Source organism: Rattus rattus, chromosome 1 (assembly GCF_011064425.1).
Source record: "Rattus rattus isolate New Zealand chromosome 1, Rrattus_CSIRO_v1, whole genome shotgun sequence".
NCBI classification, from domain to species: Eukaryota; Metazoa; Chordata; class Mammalia; order Rodentia; family Muridae; genus Rattus; species Rattus rattus.
Genome location: NC_046154.1, coordinates 124,264,863 through 124,291,796, shown reverse-complemented (window position 1 = coordinate 124,291,796; position 26,934 = coordinate 124,264,863). Strand labels below are relative to the sequence as shown.

The window sequence follows — 26,934 nt, the reverse complement described above, 5'->3', positions numbered from 1 at the left end:
TCAGCTGTCATTTTTGGCATTTATAAATAGGAAGGTGAATGAAGGTAATACTGTGCTTGTTCAAAAGTGATGTATAATAGAGCTGACCACATAGGAAAAAAATTAGCCTCTTCCCACCCTTTGGAGGTATTAAATTTTAAAAGCTTCCTTATTTTAAAGAAACCCAGAGGTGAGAACTTGTAACCAAAATAAATTAAGTGACGGTGTCCTTAAAATTTGGACTTGAAAAGTTGAGATTTGCCCATAAATTTACTTTTGTTATTTGTTTCTTTGAAATCAAGTCTACTATTATAAGCCAAAGCATTCTGGACACTCAGTGACAGATTTACTATTTTGACACGTGATTCTAAACTCTCCTGAAAAACTTAGTGGGCTCTTTGTTACTAATTTTGTTGTGGTAGTTAGTCCTTTATCTACCAGGTTAAAGATATCCCCACATCCTGTGAGCCCTGCTTAGTTGATTCTGTGGACACATAGAGACTGGAGTGGCAATCAGGGAGCCTGTATGGATCTGAGGTAGGCCATCTACAGATGTGTTACAGTTAGGTAGTTTGGTGTTCCTGTGGAACTCCTAACAGAGGAGGGGTTGTCTCTGACTCTTTGCCTGCTTTGAGACTCCTTCTCCTTACTGGGTTACCTCATCTAGTCTTGATATGAGGCTATGTCCTTGGTCTTATTGTAACTTGACGTACCATGCTCCATGGATATCCCTGTTCTTTCTGAAGGAAAATGGAGGGGGAGTAGATCTGGGGGAGAGTGTAGGTGGGAAAGGAGCTGGGGAAAGTGGAGGAAAGGGAAACTGCCGTTGGAATATAAGAGGAGAATTTTTTTTTAATTCCATATCCTTTAAAACATATTGAACTTGAAATTTATTACTTATAGATTTTACTTTAATAAATAAGACACCAGCGTGTTTTGTTCTTTCTTAAACTCCATTTCTTGGTATTTGAAAATGGTTACCCTTGTTCAAAGACTAATAATCCAGTCATAAAGTTCTAAAGTGTTCCTGCTCTGTGTGACCTGCCAGAACAAGAAATAGAACCTGTTTTTAACTTATTATTAATTGTTGCTAGGAGCTGTGCTTCCACACATATGGAGGTCAGAGCTCGACTTTGTGGAGTTACTTCTCTCCTTCTATCTTTACAGGAAACCCAAGGCTTGACCTCAGGTTGTCAGACCTGTGAAACAAGGACTTTTCCCATTGATCAATCTCCTGAGCCCCACCTCTCAAAATGTTTTAATTTAATATTTTAATTGGCCTATTAAGGAGCAGTTTTCCTTGTGGGACTTTGGAACATACTTCAGTTTGGTTGGTTTCACATCTGCCCTCCTCTTCCTCATCTTTCTGTCCCTCCTCCTCACTGAACCTTGATGTCCCCAATATTTCCACTTTATTATCTCATGTGTTCTATTGATTTCTAAATGCTCTCCTTAAAGACTCTTTTCCATTTCATCGATGCCTTTCTAGTATCCCAGTATTTACCATCATTTATGCTATGTAGATCTGCATATAAGGGAGAACATACAGTATTTGTCTTTATGATTCTGAGTTGCCTCTTGACTAATTTAATATTTTCCAGTTCAACTCATTTTTTAAAAAAAATTGTGACTAATTTTTCTTTATGGTTATAAAATTTAACTCTATGTTATATATTTTTCTTAGCCATTCATCGACTAATAGAAATCCAACCTTATTTCATTTCCTGTCTGTTGCATATAACACAGCAGTGAGCATGTGTATGACAGTCTCTGCAGTAGGATACAAAATCCTTTGGGAATTTACCTAGGAGTAGTATGACTAAGACATTTAGTACTTCTATTTTAAAAGTAAAAGCTTGACTAAGGCAGAATTCTATAGAAAGTTTTAATCTACCATGAACACCAGAATGAAAGAAAAAAAAAACTAATTGAGACCACTGAGTTCATTGCCTATCTAAAAATTATTTGGATTTTTTTAAGTTTAATTTTATTAATTCTTTGAGAATCTTATACAATTTGCAGTGGTCACTACTAATCTGTCACTCCTCTCTCTAAATCCTCACATATCTGCCTGACCTCCCTACCACCCCAAACTTAATGTCTTAAAAAGAAATTAGAAATCTGATTTGTGTTACCTGTACACTCCTGGGTGTGAGGCCATCCGTTGAACCATGGTACACCCCCTTAAGCAAAAGTGACAATCTTTCCCCATGAAGCTATCCACTGTCCACAGCTCTTGAGTCAGGAGTGGGTCTCTCTACGCCTTCTCACTCTCTGCTAGGGTAGTAACTGTCTTGATCTTGAGCAGCTGTTGTGAGGGCATCCACAGCTGCTGAGAGCACGAGAACTCAGCCATCTGGGTATTATAGCATGGTTATCCTGTACTTTATATATAATATTCGTTTATAAGTGAGTACATACATGTCCTTTCAAGACTGGTTACCTCACTCAGGATGATATTTTCTAGTTCGATTCATTTGCCTGAAAAATTCATTATGTTTTTATTTTTAATAGCGATAGTATTGAGGTAATACCCAGGGGCTCCCCATTCTCAGAAGAAAAGTAGAGGGGGTAATGGGGGAAGAGTTGTGTGAGGGGGAACTGGAAGGATGGGGGCTGATATTGGGATATAAAGTGAATAAAAAATAAATGAAAAAATATTTAGAAATGATAGTGAACATATTTATGTGCTCTATTCTTCATATCTGGAAACAATTTAATCTAAATTATAAAGAGTTATCAACATTCTCCACATATTGCTGGTTTGATAACTAAAATTTTTGTTACATTTATTTGCTTTAGAGAGGTTGAGGATAGGACAGTATGCATGCGTGGTTCTCCTTTTCCAATAGTGATTCCTAGTTATTGGACATGGGTTATCAGGCTTGTTAGCAAGTACCTTTACCTGGTGAGCCATCTCAACACCACTGGTTTGTCAAGTTAAAGATAGCCTCAAATTCTTTGCTATCCATTGAGAGATGGAGCCTAATTTATCTTCTAATTAATTCAAGCTAGTCCTAGGGATTTGCTTGACAAATAGAACAAGGCAAGAGATTATGATATTATGGGGTTTCAGGATTATATCTTAAGCTACATATTGGGCTATGATCTAGAGGAAGCAGTTGCTATTAAGAAATCCATAAACTTATATATTATAGTTTGATTTTATGTTCTTATGGTGTGTGTGTCTTTTTCTTTGTTTTTGTTTTGTTTCGTTTTGTGTTTTTTTTTTATCTGTCTCTTTCCTTGGGTTTCTTCTGGTTTATTTCTTGGTTGGTCTGTTAGTTTCTAAAAAAGACAGAGAGAAAAGGTATGGAGTTGGGTGGGTGAAGATGTGGGGAAGATCTCTAATGAGACAAAAGGAATGTGTATAGGGAATTTTGCAATTGAAAAAAAGGTCTACATGCCTTGAGGCAGGCAGAGTATGAGGAAACGCAATCAAGTCTCATTAGGAAGGTAAGTAGGAAGGCTTTCTTCTGGCATCTGTTACCAACCAGACCAGACTTAGATTTGTAAGGCAAGAAGATAACCTGGGCATTCCAAGAAGAGATTATATGGAGAAAAACATGCATATCAAGCCAAGAGTAAGATTCAAGAGACAAAGCAGATGACCTCAAACTCATCTTCCCAGAAGTCTTCAAACATCCAAGTTGTTCCACGTTACCCATTCACTGTGAAACATAGAGTGCATCCTAGCTAAATTTTGTACAAGTCTTTCACTCAAGAAATAGAAGCCTGATAAAACAGTCTACCGATTTTTGGAAATAGCTAGTAAATACCCTCCTTTTGTTTAAGTGTTTAGTCATTTCCTAATGTTTGTTAAGAAGTGTACTGTATTTCCTCACGTGAGTATTTTGTTCTCCCTTCTAAGAAGGAATGACGTATCCATATTTTGGTCTTCCTTCTTCTTGGGCTTCATATGATCTGTGAAATTTTTTTAGGTATTCCAAGCTTTAGGGCTAATATCCATTTATCAGTGAGTGCATACCATGTGTGTTCTTTTGTGGCTGGGTTAGCTCACTCGGGATATTTTCTAGTTCCATTCATTAGACTAAGAATTCTATGTAGTCACTGTTTTTAATAGCTGAGTAGTACTCCATTGTGTAGATGTACCACATTTTCTGTATCCATTCCTCTGTTGAAGGACATCTGGATTCTTTCCAGCTTCTAGATATTATAAATAAGGCTGTTATGAGCATAGTGGAGCATGTGTCCTTGTTAAATGTTAGAGCATCTTTTGGATGTATGCCCAGACTGCCCCACCTGGGGATTCATCCCATATGCAGTCACCAAACCCAGTCACTATTGCTGATGCCAAGAAGTACTTGCTGACAGGGGCATTGAGGTGGGAGTGGGTGGGTGGCAGTGGGAGCATCCTCATAGAAGTAGGGGGAGGAGAAAGGGGGTATGGGAGAGGGGTGAAAGGGTATAACATTTGAAATGTAAATACATAAAATATCAAAAAATAAAATTTAAAAGACTTTATAGTACACGTAGTGTTTGCCAGTTCCTGCACATACAAACTGTGCGTGGGAGCAAATTGTGTTACAGTGGTATGTACACGAGAATCTATGCATCCTTTTTTACAGGTATCTGCGATGTTTTTATTGGGCAGTTCGAACTTTAATTACAATTGGGGGCCTTCCAGAGCCACAGACTTCGTTTGAAATTGTTTTTCAACTCTTGAATTTCTTTTCGGGAGTTTTTGTGTTCTCCAGCTTAATTGGTCAGGTAAGCTGACAGTGAATCCCTATGTACAAAGTATGTTCATTTTTAAAAGGTGAACAGATATTTATAAATTTTATGGAGGAAATATTGAAATCTGTGGTTCTTTTGTTCCTTTCTCTCCTTGCTTTGCTACCTTTCATCTATTTAATGATGTGGAATAGAATATTCTTGGATCAACATTTCAACATTGACTTTCAGTGATGTAACAGTTTTGTTATTTAGTCTAGGCTAGCCCCAAACTTCTTTCATCTCATTGGAAAATGGATTCAAATTCTTAGTGTTAGAATTACATATAAGTGCTGCCTTACCCAGATGGTTTTCCTTTTTAGGAACTAATGACCTGCCAGCTAATTTTGTTAAGATAAAAACCCTATGAATTTACAGTAAAAACATTATAATGGGGTCTAAAATTTGAGCCAGGTGTTTCAAGCATGTATTCTTGCATAATGTGCTGCAAAGTACACAATTCAAAGTGGGCCTGTAGTGTATCAGAACCAGGGCTACAGTGAAGCCATGTAGGACAGCCTGGGCAAACTCTATCAGAGACACCTCAGACTCATTAAATGTTTATTTAATTATTTTTTGGTTAAGGCATCAGAAAATGTTTATTATCTCGATTTTGCAGCCCCCACATTCGGTTATGCATGCCCATATAAGGCTGTAATGCATGATTTAAGAACCCAAACTATATCACAAAATCAATAGACCCACTAGAAAAGCTATTGATTCCTAAGACATTCACTGCAGTATAGATAAAATTCATTCTGTAACAATAAGAAATACTTCCCATGATATTCGATACTGCTCAGAAATTGTCAGAACTCAAATAGTTCATCTATTAACATTAAGTGTGTCTGCTAAATATGGCATATGGCAGGGAAGTTCAGAAGCCATCTGCTATTCAGAAAAGGGAAGCCTCTCAGGTTCTATGGAACAGAATCAAGTGAGACATTTTTTTTTTTTTTTTTGCGGAGCTGGGAACCGAACCCAGGGCCTTGCGCTTCCTAGGCAAGCGCTCTACCACTGAGCTAAATCCCCAACCCCAAGTGAGACATTTTCAAGAGTCAGGTAGTATTCAGTTAGCACCAACAGGCAATTCCATTGATCATAAGGAGTTTTGAAAAGATGTCAGTGGTAAAGCAGGAAATGTGTTTGAGATCCAAATAGCAGTGATGAGACAAAGGGCTTTTGGAAGTAAGAAACAAAGTCAAGAATAAAATACTTCAAGAATTCTGAATATTAAATCTGAGTTTTGCTTTGAGAGCAATGGGAAGCCAGTCAGGGAAGAGCACTGAACAAGATTATTCAATGTTAATTCTAATATAAACCAAATAGGACCTGCATTTTTAAATGTGTTTTTTAAGATGTATTTATTTATTTTATGTATATGAGTACACTCTAGCTGTCTTTACACACACCAGAAGAGGGCATCAGATCCCATTACAGATGGTTGTGAGCTACTATGTGGTTGCTGGGAATTGAACTCAGGACCTCTGGAAGAGCATCCAGTGATTTTAACAGTTGAGCTATCTCTCCAGCCTTAAATATGTGTTTTACTATAACTTCGATGTGGTGACTAGTGAATTAAGGACACTTGTTATTGAAAAGTGGTTATGAATCTTAAAAGAAGGGCACACTCCATATCATGAAGATGAGGATATTGGACAAAATAATGAACTACTAGTGGTAGAGGTACCTCAGCTAACTAAGCATCAAAATTAGCTAATTCAGGTAATTTTATCAAGCTTTGAGATGTAAGTCTATTGTTCTGGTGCCTAGTACTATCCTGTAAAACAGGTAGATGGAGAGAATATGGTATCTATATAAAGTGTAGGAATTATGGATTAGTTAATGTGAATTATGAAAAACACTCTCAGGAGAGAGTCTCAGAGATGGCATGACTATCTGTCAGAAACTGGCTACAGCTAGGAGGAGCAAGCAAGCCTCCAAGTACAAACATAACAATACAGACAATAGATAGGCAGCTATTGTCAATGCACAGCGGCAAGTCAGCTTCAGCTTAGACATGTTATTAGACTAGAAAGGGAAGTTGCAAAAACAACTCCATTGAGAAAACATTTAGGTATTAGAAAATGAGCTTCAAGAATTTGAGCATTGTAGGTGTAAATACCATATCAATGGATAGGGATATTTACTAACAGTTGAAATATAAAAGAATTGGATATTTTTATTGGACTTTTTAATTTACATTTCAAATGTTATTCCCTTTCCCAGTTTCCCATCCATAAGTCCCCTATCCCATCTCCCATTCCCCTTCTTCTATGAGGGTGTTCCTTCTCTCCAACCACCACCTTTTTCTGCCCTGACATTCCCCGAAACTGTGGGGGGGTGTTCCAATATCCAATAAAAAATTCCATTCTAAACGTTTATATATATATATATGTATATATATAAAATATATAATTCAATATCTAATATCAGCAAAATAAACTATAAAATAATCTAAATCAACCCAAGCTTATGCTTTGGAAACAATTCTAAATTTAGCACAACTTTTTTCCTTTAAAATGGAAAATGTATCATATGTCTGAAACATTTTATACTTTACTTTGAAGGTCAAACAATATCTGTAATATCTAATTTGTCCTCAAATTTCCAAAACAAATGTTGTTTTCCTTCAATATAGGGTGTCAATTCATCTTATATTTTGAAGAAAATATAAATGGATATGTAAATGATATGAAAAAGAGAAATATAAAAGTAATTGGAAAATTTTCTCGATTTAAACTTAAAAGCAGTGAAGCAGTATACATAAATATATGAATACATTATGTCATAATATACCATAAATTCACATGGGGTGCATTCACTGCTTTCCCATTTTTACAGATAAAGAGACTCAAGTTTAAAGAGATTAAGAGGTTAAGTAGTATATGATGGCATACATCTTTAATCCCAGAATATGGAAGGCAGGGACAAGAAAATCTCTATGAGTTTGAGGCCACCTAGGTCTACATAGTGAGTTCCAGGACAGTCAGAGTGACATAGTAACACTCTGTCTCAAAAAGAGACAAGATGAAGAGCCATTGCAATTAACACATTAAATTCATACTGAATCAGAATAGAAAAATATGTGATTAAATGGACAGTTAAAGCAAAATTCAATACATATTGAGAACTTGGTGCGTGCAAAGCAATTTTCAAAAGACCAGAAACTGATGTTTCTGTCCTGTGATCTGAGCCCTTGGGAAGCAGAAGTAAGAGGAAGAGGAAAAATCAAAGCCAGCCTAGTCTATGTAGCAAATTCGAGCTCAGCCTGGACTACATCACCTGAGACAGTCTAAACCTGGACTCTACTTTAGACCTCCTGAATCCACGGCATACATCTTAAAAAATGTTTTCGTGCTCTTCTTTTTAATTATTAATTAATTTATTTATGTATTTACATTCCAAACACTGCAATCCTCCATCTCCCTTCCCCTTCTCCTCTGATAGGGTGGCCCTCCCCCTGGGAATCACTCTACCCTGGTGCATCAAGTCTCTGCAGGGTTAGGTTCATTCTCTCCCACTAAAGCTAGGCAAGGCATTCCTGTTACATATATGCTGGAGACTGTGACCAGTCCTTATATGCTCTTTTGTTGGTGGCTTGGTCTCTGGGAGCTCCCAGGAGTCCCACTTAGTTGACCCTGATGGTCTTCCTGTGGGGTTGCCATCCCCTTCAGAGCCTTCAATCCTTCCCCTAACTCTTCCATAGGGGGCGCTGACCTCTAACCAATGATTGTATGTGGTTATCTGCAGTCTCAGTCAGTTGCTGTGTAGAGCCTCTCAGGGGACAGCTATGCTTGTAGGCTCCAGTCTACATGCACAACATAGCATCACTAATAATGCCAGGAATTGGTGCCTGCCCATGAGATGGGACTCAAGTTAGACTAGTCACTAGTCAGCCATCTCTTTACCATCTGCTCCAATTTTGTTCCTTCATTTTTTGTTTTTGTTTTTTGTATATTTTTATTGGCTATTTTTTAATTTACATTTCAAATGTTATTCCCTTTCCCAGTTTCCTGTCCATAAGCCCCCTATCAATCCCCCTCCCTCTTCTTCTATAAGGGTGTTTCCTCTCCCCAACCACCCCTTTCCCATTCCCACCTCCCTGCCCTGACATTCCCCTACACTGGGGTCCAGCCTTGGAAGGACCAAGGGCTTCTCCTCTCATTGGTGCCCAACAAGGCCACCTTCATTTCTTTTAGATAGGACCAATTTTGGGTAGATAGCTTTGTAGGTGGGTTGGTGTACCCATCCCTCCACTGGGAGTCCTCTGTCTGCCTACTGGGGATGGTTTCTTCAAGTTCCATATACTGTTGGGCATTTTGGCTAAGGTCACCCACATTGACGCCTGGGGACCTCCTCCCAGGTCCCTGAGACTTCCTAGATGTTCTGTTATGCCCCCATCTCGACCCCAGCAGCTATATCCATTCATTTTCCTGGCCCTCTGGCCCTCTTTCCTGTCTGTCCCCATACCTGATTCTGCCCACCTAGTCCCCTTGCACTCTGCTCTCTCACCCAGGTTCCTCCTTCCCTCTGCTTTCTGGGACTATTTTGTTCCCCCTTCTAAGTGGGGTTCATGCATCCTCACTTGGGCCTTCTTTCTTGTTTAAGTGTTTTGGACCTGTAGGATATCATGTGTATTCTGTATTTTTTGGCTAATATCCTTTCATCAGTGAGTATATACCATGCATGTCCTTTGGGTCTGGGTTACCTCATCACCTCAATCAGGATGATATTTTCTAGTTCCATTCATTTGTCTACAAAATCATGATGTCCTTGCTTTTAATACCTAAATAGTATTTCATTGTGTAAATGAACCACACTTTCTGTCAACATTCATTGGCTGCGGGACATGTGGGTTGCTTTCATTTCTGGCTATTTCAAATAAAGCGGCCATGCACATAGTGCAGCACATAACCTTGTGGCTTGGTGGAATATATTTTGGGCATATGCCCTGGAGTTGTATAGCTGGGTCCTTAGGTAGAACCATTTCCAGTTTTCTGAGGAACTGATAGACTGTTTTGCAAAATGGTTGTACAAGTTTCCCTCACTCTACATCCTCTCCAACATGGTGTTGTTGATTGAGTTTTTTATCTTAGACACTGTGATTGAGTAAGGGTCATTTTGATTTGCACTTTCCTGATGACTAAAGTTGTTGAACATTTCTTTAAGTGTTTATCAGCCATTAGAGATTCCTTTGTTGAGAATTCTCTGTTTAGATCTGTATCCTATTTTTTTTAAATTTTTTTTTATTAACTTGAGTATTTCTTATTTACATTTCGAGTGTTATTCCCTTTCCCGGATTCCGGGCAAACATCCCCCTAATCCCCCCTCCCCTTCTTTATGGGTGTTCCCCTCCCCACCCATTGACGCCCTCCCCCCAAAAATCACGTTCACTGGGGGTTCAGTCTTAGCAGGACCAAGGGCTTAACCTTCCACTGGTGATCTTACTAGGATATTCATTGCAACCTATGAGGTCAGAGTCCAGGTTCAGTCCATGTATAGTCTTTAGGTAGTGGCTTAGTCCCTGGAAACTCGAGTTGCTTGGCATTGTTGTTCATAAGGGGTCACGAGCCCCTTCAAACTCTTCCAGTTCTTTCTCTGACTCCTTCAATGGGGATCCTGTTCTCAGTTCAGTGGTTTACTGCTGGCATTTGCCTCTGTATTTGCTTTATTCTGGCTGTGTCTGCCAGGAGCGATCTACATCCGGCTCCTGGCGGCCTGCACTTCTTTGCTTCATCCATCTTGTCTAATTGGGTGGCTGTATACGCATGGGCCACATGTGGGGCAGGCTCTGAATGGGTGTTCCTTCTGTGTCTGTTCTAAACTTTGCCTCCCTATTCCCTGCCAAGGGTACTCTTGTTCCCCTTTTAAAGAAGGAGTGAAGCATTCACATTTTGATCATCCATCTTGAGTTTCATGTGTTCTAGGCATCTAGGGTAATTCAAGCATTTGGGCTAATAGCCACTTATCAATGAGTACATACCATGTGTGTTTTTCTGTGATTGGGTTACCTCACTCAGGATGATATTTTCCAGTTCCAACCATTTGCCTACGAATTTCATAAAGTCATTGTTTTTTTATAACTGAGTAATATTCCATTGTGTAGATGTACCACATTTTCTGTATCCATTCCTTTGTTGAAGGGCATCTGAGTTCTTTCCAGCTTCTGGCTATTATAAATAAGGCTGCTATGAACATAGTGGAGCACGTGTCTTTTTTATATGTTGGGGCAAATTTTGGGTATATGCCCAAGAGAGGTATAGCTGGATCCTCAGGTAGTTCAATGTCCAATTTTCTGAGGAACCTCCAGACTGATTTCCAGAAGGGTTGTACCAGTCTGCAATCCCACCAACAATGGAGGAGTGTTCCTCTTTCTCTACATCCTCGCCAGCATTTGCTGTCACCTGAGTTTTTGATCTTAGCCATTCTCACTGGTGTGAGGTGAAATCTCAGGGTTGTTTTGATTTACATTTCCCTTATGACTAAAGATGTTGAACATTTCTTTAGGTGTTTCTCAGCCTTTCGGCATTCCTCAGCTGTGAATTCTTTGTTTAGCGCTGAACCCCATTTTTTAATAGAGTTATTTGTCTCCCCGCGGTCTAACTTCTTGAGTTCTTTGTATATTTTGGATATAAGGCCTCTATCTGTTGTAGGATTGGTAAAGATCTTTTCCCAATCTGTTGGTTGCCGCTTTGTCCTAACCACAGTGTCCTTTGCCTTACAGAAGCTTTGCAGTTTTATGAGATCCCATTTGTCGATTCTTGATCTTAGAGCATAAGCCATTGGTGTTTTGTTCAGGAAATTTTTTCCAGTGCCCATGTGTTCGAGATGCTGCCCCAGTTTTTCTTCTATTAGTTTGAGTGTATCTGGTTTGATGTGGAGGTCCTTGATCCACTTGGACTTAAGCTTTGTACAGGGTGATAAGAATGGATCGATTTGCATTCTTCTACATGTTGACCTCCAGTTGAACCAGCACCATTTGCTGAAAATGCTATCTTTTTTCCATTGAATGGTTTTGGCTCCTTTGTCAAAAATCAAGTGCCCATAGGTGTGTGGGTTCATTTCTGGGTCTTCAATCCTGTTCCATTGGTCTGTCTGTCTCTGTACCAATACCATGCAGTTTTTATCACTATTGCTCTGTAATATTGCTTGAGTTCAGGGATAGTGATTCCCCCTGAAGTCCTTTTATTGTTGAGGATAGTTTTAGCTATCCTGGGTATTTTGTTATTCCAGATGAATTTGCAAATTGTTCTGTCTAACTCGTTTGAAGAATTGGATTGGTATTTTGATGGGGATTGCATTGAATCTGTAGATGGCTTTTGGTAAAATGGCCATTTTTACTATATTAATCCTGCCAATCCATGAGCATGGGAGATCTTTCCATCTTCTGAGGTCTTCTTCAATTTCTTTCTTCAGAGTCTTGAAGTTCTTATTGTACAGATCTTTTACTTGCTTGTTTAAAGTCACAGCGAGGTACTTTATATTATTTGGGTCTATTATGAAGGGTGTCATTTCCCTAATTTCTTTCTCGGCTTGTTTCTCTTTTGTGTAGAGGAAGGCTACTGATTTATTTGAGTTAATTTTATACCCAGCCACTTTGCTGAACTTGTTTATCAGCTTTAGTAGTTCTCTGGTGGAACTTTTGGGATCACTTAAATATACTATCATATCATCTGCAAACAGTGATATTTTGACTTCTTCTTTACCAATCTATATCCCCTTGATTTCCTTTCATTGTCTGATTGCTCTGGCTAGAACTTCAAGAACTGTATTGAATAAGTAGGGAGAGAGTGGGCAGCCTTGTTTAGTCCCTGATTTTAGTGGGATTTCTTCAAGTTTCTCTCCATTTAGTTTAATGTTAGCAACTGGTTTGCTGTATATGGCTTTTACTATGTCTAGGTATGGGCCTTGAATTCCTATTCTTTCCAGGACTTTTATCATGAAGGGGTGTTGAATTTTGTCAAATGCTTTCTCAGCGTCTAATGAAATGATCATGTGGTTTTGTTCTTTCAGTTTGTTTATATAATGGATCACGTTGATGGTTTTCCATATATTAAAACATCCCTGCATGCCTGGGATGAAGCTTACTTGATCACATGTGGTGGATGATTGTTTTGATGTGCTCTTGGATCTGGTTTGCCAGAATTTTATTGAGTATTTTTAGAATGCATATATTCATAAGGGAAATTGGTCTGAAGTTCTTTTTTTTTGTTGGGTCTTTGTGGGTTTAGGTATAAGAGTAATTGTGGCTTTTTGCGGATAGAAGGAATTCGTAGTGCTCCATCTGTTTCAATTTTGTGGAATAGTTTGGATAATATTGGTATGAGGTCTTCTATGAAGGTCTGATAGAATTCTGCACTAAACCCATCTGGACCTGGGCTCTTTTTGGTTGGGAGACCTTTAATGACTGCTTCTATTTCCTTAGGAGTTATGGGGTTGTTTAACTGGGTTATCTGTTCCTGATTTAACTTCTGTACCTGGTATCTGTCTAGGAAATTGTCGATTTCCTGCAGATGTTCAAGTTTTGTTGAATATAGGCTTTTATAGTAAGATCTGATGATTTTTTTAATTTCCTCTGAATCTGTAGTTATGTCTCCCTTTTCATTTCTGATTTTGTTAATTTGGACACACTCTCTGTGTCCTCTCATTAGTCTGGCTAAGGGTTTATCTATCTTGTTGATTTTCTCAAAGAATCAACTTTTGGTTCTGTTGATTCTTTCTATGGTCCTTTTTGTTTCTACTTGGTTGATTTCAGCTCTGAGTTTTATTATTTCCTGCCTTCTACTCCTCCTGGGTGTATTTGCTTCTTTTTGTTCTAGAGCTTTTAGGTGTGCTGTCAAGCTGCTGACATATGCTCTTTCCTGTTTCTTTCTGCAGGCACTCAGAGCTATGAGTTTTCCTCTTAGCACAGCTTTCATTGTGTCCCATAAGTTTGGGTATGTTGTACCTTCATTTTCATTAAATTCTAAGAAGTCTTTTAATTTCTTTCTTTTTTGATCCTTGACCAGGTTATCGTTGAGTAGAGCATTGTTAAACTTCCACATATATGTGGGCATTCTTCCCTTATTGTTATTGAAAACCAGCTTTAGGCCGTGGTGGTCTGATAGCACGCATGGGATTATTTCTATCTTTCTGTACCTGTTGAGGCCCGTTTTTTGACCAATTATATGGACAATTTTGGAGAAAGTACCATGAGGAGCTGAGAAGAAGGTAGATCCTTTTGCTTTAGGATAGAATGTTCTATAAATATCTGTTAAGTCCATTTGGTTCATGACTTCTCTCAGTCTGTCTACGTCTCTGTTTAATTTCTGTTTCCATGATATGTCCATTGATGAGAGTGCGGTATTGAAATCTCCTACCATTATTGTGTGAGGTCCAATGTGTGTTTTGAGCTTTAGTAAGATTTCTTTTACATATGTAGGTGCCCTTGTATTTGGGGCATAGATATTTAGGATTGAGAGTTCATCTTGGTGAATTTTTCCTTTGATGAATATGAAGTGTCCTTCCTTATCTTTTTTGATGACTTTTAGTTGAAAATTGATTTTATTTGATATTAGAATGGCTACTCCAGCTTGCTTCTTCCGACCATTTGCTTGGAAAGTTGTTTTCCAGCCTTTCACTTTCCTGTAGGCAGCAGAATGCAGAGTCCTCGTTGCGTATCCAGTTTGTTAATCTATGCCTTTTTATTGGGGAGTTGAGACCATTGATGTTGAGAGATATTAAGAAATAGTGATTATTGCTTCCTGTTATATTCATATTTGGATGTGAGGTTATGTTTGTGTGCTTTTCTTCTCTTTGTTTTGTTGCCAAGACGATTAGTTTCTTGCTTTTTCTAGGGTGTAGCTTGCCTCCTTATGTTGGGCTTTACCATTTATTATCCTTTGTAGTGCTGGATTTGTAGAAAAGATATTGTGTAAATTTGGTTTTGTCATGGAATATCTTGGTTTCTCCATCTATGTTAATTGAGAGTTTTGCAGGATACGGTAACCTGGGCTGGCATTTGTGTTCTCTTAGGGTCTGTATGACATCTGTCCAGGATCTTCTGGCCTTTCATAGTCTTCTGGCAACAGTGAAAAGTCTGGTGTGATTCTGATAGGTCTGCCTTTATATGTTACTTGACCTTTTTCCTTACTGCTTTTAATATTCTTTTTCTTTTATTTTGTGCATTTGGTGTTTTTAGACTATTATGTGTTCGGGAGGTGTTTTTTTCTGGTCCAATCTATTTGGAGTTCTGTAGGCTTCTTGTATGCCTTATGGGTATCTCTTTTTTTTAGGGTTAGGGAGTTTTCTTCATGATTTTGTTGAAGATATTTACTGGTCCTTTGAGCTGGGAGTCTTCACTCTTCTATACCTATTATCCTTAGGTTTGATCTTCCCATTGAGTCCTGGATTTCCTGTATGTTTTGGACCAGTAGCTTTTTCTGCTTTACATTATCTTTGACAGTTGAGTCAATGATTTCTATGGAATCTTCTGCTCCTGAGATTCTCTCTTCTATCTCTTGTATTCTGTTGGTGATGCTTGTATCTACAGCTCCTTGTCTCTTCCTTTGGTTTTCTATATCCAGGGTTGCTTCCATGTGTTCTTTCTTGATTGCTTCTATTTCCATTTTTAATTCCTTCAACTGTTTGATTGTGTTTTCCTGGAATTCTTTCAGGGATTTTTGTGATTCCTCTCTGTAGGCTTCTACTTGTTTATGTCTTCCTGTGTTTCTCTAAGGGAATTCTTCACCTCTTTCTTGAAGTCCTCCAGCATCATGATCAGATATGATTTTGAAACTAGATCTTGCTTTTCTGGTGTGTTTGGATATTCCGTGTTTGCTTGGTGGGAGAATTGGGCTCCGATGATGCCATGTAGTCTTGGTTTCTGTTGCTTGGGTTCCTGCGCTTGCCTCTTGCCATCAGATTATCTCTAGTGTTACTTTGTTCTGCTATTTCTGACAGTGGCTAGACTGTCCTATAAGCCTGTGTGTCAGGAGTGCTGTAGATCTCTTTTCCTGTTTTCTTTCAGCCAGTTATGGGGACAAAGTGTTCTGCTTTCAGGTGTGTAGTTTTTCCTATCTACAGGTATTCAGCTGTTCCTGTGGGTCTGTGTCTTGCATTCACCAGGCAGGTCGCTTGGAGCTGGAAGGTTTGTCTTACCTGTGGTCCTGAGGCTCAGGTTTGCTCGTGGGGTGTTGCTTATGAGCTTTCTGCGGCTGCGGCGGCAGCAACCAGGAAGATCTGTGCCGCCCCTTCCGGGAGCTTCTGTACACCAGGGTTCCAGATGGCGTTTAGTGTTTTCCTCTGGAGTCAGAGATATTGGCAGAGTGCAGTCTCCTCTGGTTTCCCAGGCCTGTCTACCTCTCTGAAGGCCCAGCTCTCCCTCCCGTGGGATTTGGGTGCAGAGAACTGTTTATCTGGTCGGTCCCTTCAGGTTCCGGCGGTGTCTCAGATGCAGAGGATTTCCTGCTCCTGTGCCCTTATCTAAGGGAACCCAGAGGCTGTATACAGTTTCCTCTTGGGCCAGGAATGTGGGCAGTGTTGGTGGTCTCCTCCGCTCTGCCGTCTCAGGAGTGCCCACCTGTCTCAGCGGTGAGCTCTCTCTCCCATGGGGTCTGGGAACAGTGAGCTGGAGGCAGGGAGCGCGAGCCTGTATCCTTTTTTTTTTTTTTTTTTTTTCTATTTTTTCGAGCTGGGGACCAAACCTAGGGCCTTGTGCTTGCTAGGCAAGCGCCTACCACTGAGCTAAATCCCCAACCCCTGTATCCTATTTTTAAATGGGTCATTTGGTTTGTTAATGTCTAATTTCTTGAATTCTTTATATGTTTTGGATATTAGCCCTCTTTCAAATGTATGGTTAGTGAAGATTTTTCCCAATCTGTAGTCTGCCATTTTGTCCTATTGACAGTGTCCTTTGCCTTACAGAAACTTTATAGTTTCATGAGGTACCATTTATCAATTGTTAATGTTAGAGCCTGAGCCATTGGCGTTCTGTTCAGGAAACTTTCTCCTGTGCCAATGTGTTAAAGGCTTTTTATTGCTTTCTCTTCTATTAGATTCAGTGCATTCAGTTTTACGTTTGGGTCTTTGACCACTTGGACTTTAGTTTTATGCAGGGTGATATATATGGATCTATTTGTATTCTTCTGCATGCAGATCAACAGACCAGCACTATTTGTAGAAATTGCTTTCTTTTTCCCATTGTATAGTTGTGACTTCTTTGTCAAAAATCAAGTATCCATAGGTGTTGGGGTTTGTTTCTATGTCTTTGAATCTATTCCATTAATCAACTGTTTCTGTGCCAATATTATGCAGTTTTTATTACTATTGCTCTGTAGTACAGCTTGAAGTCAGGGATGGTGATTTCTCTAGAAGTTCTTTTATTATCAGGATTCTTTTGGCTATCCTGGGTTTTGTGCTATTCCATATGAAGTTGAGAATTGTTCTCTTAAAATCTGTAAGAAGATGTGCTGGAATTTTGATGGGAATTGCTTTGTATCTGTAGATTGCTTTCAGTTACATGGCCATTTGTGCTATCTTATTCCTACTGACCCGTGACCATAGGAGTCTCCTTCAATTTCTTTCTTCAGGGGCTTGAAGTTTTGTCATACAGATCTTTCACTTGCTTGGTTAGTTACACCAAGACATTTTATATTATTTGTGGCTATTGTAAAAAGTGCTATTTCCCTAATTTCTTTATCAGCCTGTTTTTCATTTGTATATAGAAGGTCTAATGATTTTTTTGAGTTAAGTTTGTATTCCACCACCAGTTTACAGTTTATCAGTCATAGAAGTTCTCTGGTAGAATTTTTGGGTCACTTATGTACACTGTTGTATCATCTACCAATAGCTATACCTTGTCTTATCCCTTTCTAATGTGTATCCCTTTGATCTCCTTTAGTTGTCTTATTGCTCTAGCTAGAACTTCAAGTTTATATTCAGTCACTCTGCTGAAGTTTTATCAGCTATAACAGTCCCCTTCAAGTTAAAATCCTTGGAGAAATAACAGATTCAAGACACAAACATAAACACAATAAAAGCAATATGCAGCAAGCCAATAGCCAGTAGCAAGTTTAATGGAGAGAAACTTGAAGCAATCTTACTAAAAACAGGGACAAGACAAGGCTGCCAACTCTCTTCCTATCTATTCAATATAGTACTTGAAGTTCTAGCTAGAGTAATAAGGAGATTAAGGGGATGGAAATTGAAAAGGGACAATTCAAGGTATCACCCTTTGCAGATGATATGAGAATACATAAGCAACCCCCACAAGTCTACCAGAGAACTCCTACAGCTGACGAACAACTTCAGCAAAATTAATTCAAAGAAATCAGTCGCCCTCCTTGTGGTGATTCTTGTGCATTTGAAAATCTAATAAGTATAGTGTACTTGTCTTTCAAATTGCATTTGAAGCTGTAACCTGGGCAAGCAACACCTGAAACTGTGGTACTGATATACAAGAGAAAGATTAAAGCTGCAGATAAAGACTTCTACCTTAAGCTCTCAGAGTGATTAAAAGATGTTAGGAAGGAAAACAGAAACAAAAGTAAGAGAGCCTCAAACAAAATTGCCATGTATTTAAAATCTATACATATGGTCATACCAGTGACTGTGCCTCAAATTAATGATCATTGTTTACTCCTGAATCCTATTTTCTGATATAATCCCCAAACCCTGATACTTTCTAACTCTCTAACCATCACATGCTTCCCTAGACTGGAACTCCTGTGGAGTACATATTGCCCTCAATTCCTACATGAGTGAAACCCAGCCCTGGTGAAGGATAGCACATAAGATGATCAGATGAATACACTACACATCTTTGGACCCTCAAAACCATTTAATAATGTTTAACTTTGTCCTTGAGTCCCAGCTAACACCTTGTTAGATCTCTTAATCCAATCTCTAATAAATCATGCCTGACAGCCTTCAAAAACTGAATAATGCTCTTTGTGGCATGTGAAGATGGAAAGAGATGATCTAGGTATCGAGACCATAGAAAAAATATTTGGAAAGCTGTTAAAGAGTAAGCCCTCTGAAAGATGGAGAAAAGGATTGTCTGTAGAGCTCTTTGCAAATACTTTGAAGAAGTAGTATATTCTATTACCTCTAAAACTGTAAATTTAGGAGGCCATCACAAGGTAAGGTATTTGAGCTATATTTTTTAAAAAATCAAGAGGTTTTTTTCCCATAAGCAGAAAAGACTCCGCAGCTACTAGAATGAATGAGCAAAGTATTAGTGAGACCTGGCTTTCTTCCTATAATAAACTCACAGTCAAAGCAAATTTATAACCACTTGCTTCTCTCTATGTGAGAGGAAGAGCCGAGCAATATATCTTTTTTGTGCTGAGACCTTAAAGATCAGCTTTTAACCTAGAGTGGGTTTTTATGGCTGAGTTATAAACATCCGAGAACTAAACCTGACAGTTCCTTAAGGACTGTCACAGCGGCAGACAACGCTTCAGTAATTTCAGCACATTTCAACTTCTGCTGAATACTATGCCTTGAGCATGGGACGGTTTGATTTAATCTGTCTAAACAACACAAAGGGAAGGACAGAGGCTGAAATTGCATGACGAGTTGAGCTGATAGAGGTAACCACCCTGGCTGATCCGTGAAAGGTACTTTAGCAAAGAGACTCTCAAAACCGACTAGCCATTCTGCGGGATAATTGCTCGTCTCTCTTTACACTTCCCTTGCATCTGCGCAGGGATTGCTTTAAAATGTCAACTATCATTTTCACAGTGATTCATAAAGCATATGAAGATTGTGTGCAGTCACCTGCATTATGAGACCAAAACCTCACAAAAATCTCGCATTATTGGTCTAATGGGCCTTATTATCGTCAGCGAAATGATCTCATTTCCAACCTTTTATTAGGACCTGATGTCGGTGTGTTAAAATCAAGCAATCAGGGCAGTAGACAGGAATACTGTGTAAGGACAAGCAATTCAGATGGAATTTCTCTCCTGGGTGAGGATGACCGTATTTATGGTTTTAGATGCGTGATGTAATTGGGGCAGCAACAGCCAATCAGAACAACTTCCACGTCTGCATGGACCATATCATTGCCTACATGAACAAATACTCCATTCCTCAGAGTACGCAGCATCGAGTTCGGACTTGGCTGGAATATACGTGGCATTCTCAGAGAATCCTAGGTGAGCGTGACCAGTGATTGCTTATATCCCTCTAAACTTAACGACGTGATACAAATTGTGTAAGATAAAAGAGGAGATTTTTGGATTTGAATAACAGGTTGAAAAATGAACTCTTCAGCATTAATTTAACATGAAGAAATTTTTCTTAAATGTAATTGCAAAATTCCCAGGCATGTCTTGGGAGAAAATGGAGAAATCTTACTCAGTGACTACCAGATGCTAGAAATTAGTTACACATACACACACACACACACACACACACACACACACACACACACACATTGATACACATAAGCCACACACAGGCAAACACAGGCAGCACATATACATTCTTACACACATATAGGTGCACACATTTTACACACAGACCCAAACACATACACACATGGACACATGACATACACACAACACACACATTTACACATACATGCACATCACACATTATCACACACACACAAATTGGAGAAATTAGATGCCATTGACCCCTTTTCAGAGGCAAAGAAACAATTGAGGCTCCAACTGCAAAATTTGACCGAGGACTCATAACTGGAACTGAGCTATGAATTTGTTATCCAAACTCTTACTCTGCCCCCGACAGCTCCTCTCCTCAGGATCACAGTGTGCATTGAAAGCGTAAGCCCCCGGTTCACAGTGTGCATTGAAAGCTTAAGCCCCCGGCCATTCTCACTACACAGCATGGTTTGCAATTAGTTCTAAGAGACCATTATTTATCAATATTGCTCTGCAACTCCGGTACTTGAGCTCAAACAATAATTTTTACTAAAGTACATAAACTAAGTTACGACTTGGTTGACAATTCAATTTTAGTTTTTTTTTCTGTAAAAAATAAGAATTAGTATTACTGTGAAGCCAACAAAAAGCTACTTCCTTTAGTGATAAAAGATTTTCAAATCACAATTTTTCCTAAGAGAAAAGGGTGTCTACTGGTTCTGGTTATGGGACTTTCCTTCACCAGTCTGCCACTGGTAAGGAACTACAACTCCCAGAATCCTCAAAGCACTATGGATCTCCTTTTTACATCTACAGCTACTCAGGAAAGCAATTCTAGGGGCAAAGAAACTGCAAGGAGTGGCTCCTGGTAGAAGCTGTAGACACTGATTCAACTCTGACTGACTGAGACAAATAGCCCTCAGAAATAAGAAAGTATTTTATTTTATTTTGCTTTATTTTAAATGTGAGGGCCTACATGCATTTATTATGTACGCATGTATGCCTGGTGTGTGCATTGGCCAAAAAAAAAAAAAAAAAAAAAAAAAAAGATGGGTTTAAGGCCCCTGCAACTGGAGTGACAGAAGGTTTTGGGGACCGACATATGGGTACTGGGAATTGAACTTAGGTCCTCTGCAAGAGCAGAAAGTGCACTTTACAAATCAATCACCGCTCTAGCCCCTGAGTTATGATTTTATGTGAAAGATGGCTGTATCCATTATCTATGTTGAAATCAAATTAACAATATAGCACAGTAATTTTTCTTACTTAAGTAGATATAAGAAGATAACCAAAATAAAACTGAATCTAGTGAGACATATAATATACACACACACACACACACATATATATATATATATATATATATATATATATACACACATACATACATATATCTCACATCCTAGCACTTTGAAGACAGAGGCAAGTGAGTCTGTGAGTTGAAAGCTAGCTGGTCCACATTGCCAGTTCCAGGCCAGACAGAGCTATATAGTGAGACTCTGTCTCAAAAGTTGCAAATTAAATTTTGATAAGAGAAAGAGAGAGAGAGAGAGAGAGAGAGAGAGAGAGAGAGAGAGAGAGAGAGAATAACCTAGATAATGCAACTTCATGAACCCCAAGTATAATTCATAGTAAGAGTGGACATTTTTGTTTGTTAAATATTTTGTCAGTCTGCTGGTCCATCACTTAACTCACATGTAAAAAAAAAAGTCCACAATGTATTCAGGTTCATTACTGAAGTTAATAAGCAACTAAATAACAATAATTTAAATTTACTCACTTAGCACATTTCTTCATTAGATTATATTCCCAGCTGAGATGCCTACTAATTATGCTTAACCCAGCAAGTCACTTACAGCCTCTCTGAGTTTAAATTATTTTATTCTTCTTCTATCTGCAAACTAGAAACAAATTCCCGGTCCCTAGATTATTATAAAGGTCAAATAAAATAATGGACATGACGGATCTCCATATGCCTTCAAACACCCTACCACTCATCATTGGCCATCCTTAAGCTGACAGGGCTGGCAGAAACAAGACCTAGATCATTTTTTCATCTAAGCCTCTTCACTAACCTTTGTCTCACAGGCATTAGATTTAATATCTTAAAACTTCTAAAGATGATGCTCCAGAATATTCAGTTTGCCATTTATAGTTAAAATATGTCTTTCCTCTCATGAGCAGAAGAGCACCATTGCGATGTGTGGCGAGCTGAGTAGGCCACTGCCTGTGATTCCAGCATCAGGGAGGCCCCAGAAGGAAAATAAATTGCATAAGACCAACCTAGGCTACACTGCAAGGTCTTGAGTCTCAAAACAAGAAAGGGACACATCTGAAACCCCAGTGCATTAAAGGTAAAGAAGGATCTCTAGAATCTATTGGCGAACCAGTCTAGATGAGAGTTCCAGGGTCAGTGAGAGCCTTTATGTCAAAAATCAGAGTGGAGAGTAATCAAGGAAAAGCCCAGATGTCCTCCTCTCACCTCCATACAAGCACACATGGCACATGCACACATATGAGTTAAACACATACATGCACATGAGCATACACACATATACACACATGCATACATACACACACAGCCTTGATGGTAGGTATCTAGATCTAATATTTATAATAGAGACACCGATTATTCAGATATATTTGTTTATACAACATTTGCATGTTGTTCATTTTCAATTGTTTTTTTACTTACTCTTTGGTGAATTGTTTTCCTAATTGTTCTTCTTTGGACATTGATATATTTATTTTTACAAAGATGAGTCCAACTTGCTTGAGACCCTCCCGACAACAATGCAGTTGTCTGTTGCCATCGACATAAACTTCAGTATCATCGACAAAGTGGAGCTGTTCAAGGCAAGTACTTTTATAGTTAATAGAAAGATGCAATATCAATTTCTCAAAACCAATCTAACTTGTTGCATTATACGGAATTCATGAGTTTTTTCTTATCTTTCCATTTTTATTGCATTTTATTAATTTGTTTTGGCTGTGCATGTGGACAATTTAGAATACGCATGTGCCAAGGTACGCATGTGGTTATCAGAGGGAAATTTATAAGAGTCCGTGGGTCGAGCTGAGGTCAACAGATTTGGCAGCAGTTGCCTTTGCCTGCTGAGGCATCTCACAGGCCCTGCCTTATGCTTTAACAAAGTCAAAATAACCTGGACAATTTACAAGAATCAAAAGGATTATGGGTCCCTGCTCAACAGACAATTTGCTCTTTAGAAACCTCTCTTTTCTAATTAGTGTCAAGGAAGAGGAGTTATTCAGACAAGTTCTTCAGACTCGCCTTGCATAAATTTAAATTTAATTAAACTCCACTGCTCTGTCTTTGCTAACAAGAGCATCACCTTCCATTATGAACGTGCCTTAGCAACGTATGATGAATCAAGTTCTAAGATCGGCTCTGCTTTGACCTATTCATGGAATTATTACTAATGCTTCAGATGTAGCTTTTTTACTTTAAGGAAAAGTCTTTCAATATAGCATTGGTCTGCCTAGAGTCTGCCATAATAAAAATAAACCAGCTTTAACATGGTTCGGGTGATGACATCATCACCAAAATTAATGCTGAAATTCAATTCCTGTATTAAGAGACTTAGAGCTAGTGACTAAGTTATTAAAACTCTATTTTCTTGCTGCATGTCTTTTTCTAGGGAGGCATGGATGTCTTATTCACTTGAGACAGAGCAATAATGACAAAATAATTTTGCTCAAGTAAAGCAGTGAGTGTGTAGGATTTGATTACAGAAGCATAGGTCAGGAGTTACCTACAGAAGCAGGGGTAACTCAAAGACATGGTAGGAAAGCCCACCCCAGCATCAGTGATGTCTCCCACAAGCTGCACCTCTGAAACTCTGCTCAACTTCGAAGCAACTCCCCTTCCCCAGCAACTACTTACTGCTTACGTCACCTTACAGACAGCCCTGTGAAGTTGGAAACTATCTGAGATTCCTGGGTCTTAAAAGTTCTGTGAATCTCATAAGTTTCATTACCTTCTTATGAGTTCCCGCCTCTCTCAAGGAGAGACTGAATTCAGACGAAAGAGCTACACCTCTCCTGAATACGAACACACAAACAGACTAAGCTGTGTTAGCTTAGAGTGATAAAACTACTGCATGGACATGTCACGTAAACAACTTGATTCCAAATCTTCTGTTCCTGGGAGAGGTTTATGTTAGAACTATAATTTAGACCCCTCCATATATCGATGTATTTTAAGCCATAGCAACCATGTGAACACTGAGTTCCAGCAAAGACTGAAAAGAAAATGTAATCCATGAAGGAGCACATGACATAAAATACATAATTACCACCTGTGAACTGTAGATTAAAAAACAGAAGCTGTGTGGTGGATTGTTAGGCAAAGTTCCTTCAAATCCTGGGCCAACTGCTGGCTGACTCCGTATACTACTAGAAGCAAGACAATATCCAAAAACCCTTAATTGTGTTCTGATCTAGTTTTCCACCAGGATTTTGATAAAAGTATAACAGGTATGATATTAATGTTGCTAGATGACATAAAACAGAAAAAATAATCTTGATTGTGCTGATTGTAAATTATAAATATTCAAAGTAAACATTTTTTAAACAGGGGATAAAGCCAAATTGACAGCAACAAGCAGGAAAATAAGACATTTCAATGTTTAGAAGAATGCTAGCTCTTTAAGAGTTCTTTTTTAGACCTAGGATCTTTACTGTCTTCAAACTCTGCAAATCACAGTTACAGATGAGATTTCTCTAAATTTTTACCTAATATAGGTTTTGCTGATTATGTAAACTACATGAAGTCTAACATACCATGTCATGAATAGTAAGTTTTAAGAGCGGCACTGAATTTGAATATTTTTTTCAGCTAACGTGAGAATGGGGATTGAGTAATAGGCCAACTGACAAGACAGAAATATGATCAACAATTGCTTCTAGGGGGGAGTTACGAATGGAGATATCAAAAAGGAATACGTCTGTAGGACAGAGTACACAGCACAGTTTCTGCCACAGAACAGCTGTGAGATCTCTCTCCCTCCCCACAGTATTTAAGCAGTTAACAACTGCTCTAGCGAGAAAGGCTACTTACTTAGAGTTGATATATTTGATCCTATGCAATGACTCTCCTAAATAGGACAGTTAAATTCTGGACCTGAGATCTATGTGTCCTCCCTAGACCCCTCCCTCCTTTTTACCTAACCTCTCTGCATCTAAATATTATAGCTTGGCTATCATCTTCTTAATGGTTAATATCTACTTAGTAAGTGAGAACGTACCATGTGTGTCTTTCTGGGTTTGGGTTATCTCACTCAGGATGATGTTTTCTAGTTCCATCCCTTTGTTGCAAGTTTCATAAAGTTATTTTTTTTGAAACAGCAAAGTAACACTTCATTGTATAAATATGTAAATGTGTAAATATACCACAGTTTCTTTATCCATTTTTCTGTTAAGAAACATCTAAGTTACTTGTTTCTAGCTATTATGAATTAAGCTACAAAGAACACAGTGGGAAGTGTTCTTATGGTAAAATGGAGCATCCTTTGGATGTAATGCCTGGGTTTTGAGGTAAATCGATTCCCAATTTTCAGAGAAATGTGATATTGATTTCCATAGTGGCCATACAAGTTTGCACTCCCACCAGTAATGGAGGGGTGTTCTTTTTGTTCCATATCCTTGCCAGCGTGAGGTGTTACTTGTGCTATTGATCACTGCCATTCTGACAGGAGTAAATGGAATCTCAAAGTAGTTTTCATTTGCATTTCCCTGGTGGCTAAGGTTGTTGAACATTCCTTTAAGTGTTTCTAAGCCATTTGAGATTCCTCTATAGAGATTAAATCTCTACCCCATTTTGAGTAAATTTATTTAGTTTTTTGACATCTAGCAGTTGAGTTCTTTATATATTTTGCATATTAGATGTCTATCAGATGTGGAGTTGGTAAAAAATCTTTTCCCATTCTGCTACTTTGTCCAATTGATAGTTTCCTTTGCCTTACAGAGGCTTCTCAGTTACATAATGTCTCATTGGTTAACTGTTGATTTTAGGGCCTATGCTTTCAATGTGCTCTTCAAAAAGTCATCTCTTGTGCCAATGGGTTAAAGGCTATTCCCCCACTTTCTCTTCTATCGGGTTCAGTACATCTGGATTTATATTTAGGTCTTTGATGCATGTGATGCATGTGTTCTTGAGTTTTGTGAAGGGTGATAAAAACTTCTTTTAATCAGAAGTTAGGTGTCCACATGTATGTAGATTTGTGTCCTGAGACTTCAAAATTGGTTTCATCAATCAATGTGTCTGGTCTGCTTTTATGTCAAAACCATGCAATTTTTATTACTCTATTTCTGGGTACAAATTGAAATCAGGAATGGTGATACTAACAGCAGTTATTTTATTTTTTGGGTTATTTTAACTCCTCTGGTTTTTGTCGTTGTTGTTGTTTATTTGTTTGTTTGTTTGTTTTGTCTTATGAGGTTGACAATTCCCCTTTTGAGATCTGTAAAGAATTGTGTTGAGATATTTATATTACTTGAGGCTATATAAAAAGTGTTGTTACCTGATTTCTTCTCCAGTTTGTTTGTCATTTGTATATAATTTTTTAAATTAATCTTGAATCCAGCCACTTTGTTAAAAGTGTTTATCAACTATACAACTTCCCTGGCAAAATATCATATCATCTACAAATAATGATACTTTGGCTTCTTCCTCATAACTTATATCCCCATTGGGCTCCTTCGGTTGACTTATTGCTCATGCTAATACTTAAAGTACTATACTGAATAGATATGGAGTATATAACCTTGTTTCCCTGATTATAGTGAAATTGCTTTAATTTTTTCTTTACTTAATTTAATGTTGGCT

General features: G+C 38.4%; 1 protein-coding gene across 1 annotated transcript in view; it reads left to right on the top strand.

Annotated features, from left to right (window-relative positions):
* The window catches only part of Cngb3 (cyclic nucleotide gated channel subunit beta 3), a 191,198-nt gene that overhangs the window by 107,421 nt on the left and 56,843 nt on the right, over window positions 1–26,934 (top strand). Inside the window, exons 11-13 of the mRNA XM_032890369.1 lie at window positions 4,569–4,710; window positions 19,697–19,856; window positions 22,846–22,943. Of these exons, the coding sequence (XP_032746260.1) occupies window positions 4,569–4,710; window positions 19,697–19,856; window positions 22,846–22,943 (400 nt within the window). The remainder of the gene's footprint in view (window positions 1–4,568; window positions 4,711–19,696; window positions 19,857–22,845; window positions 22,944–26,934) is intronic.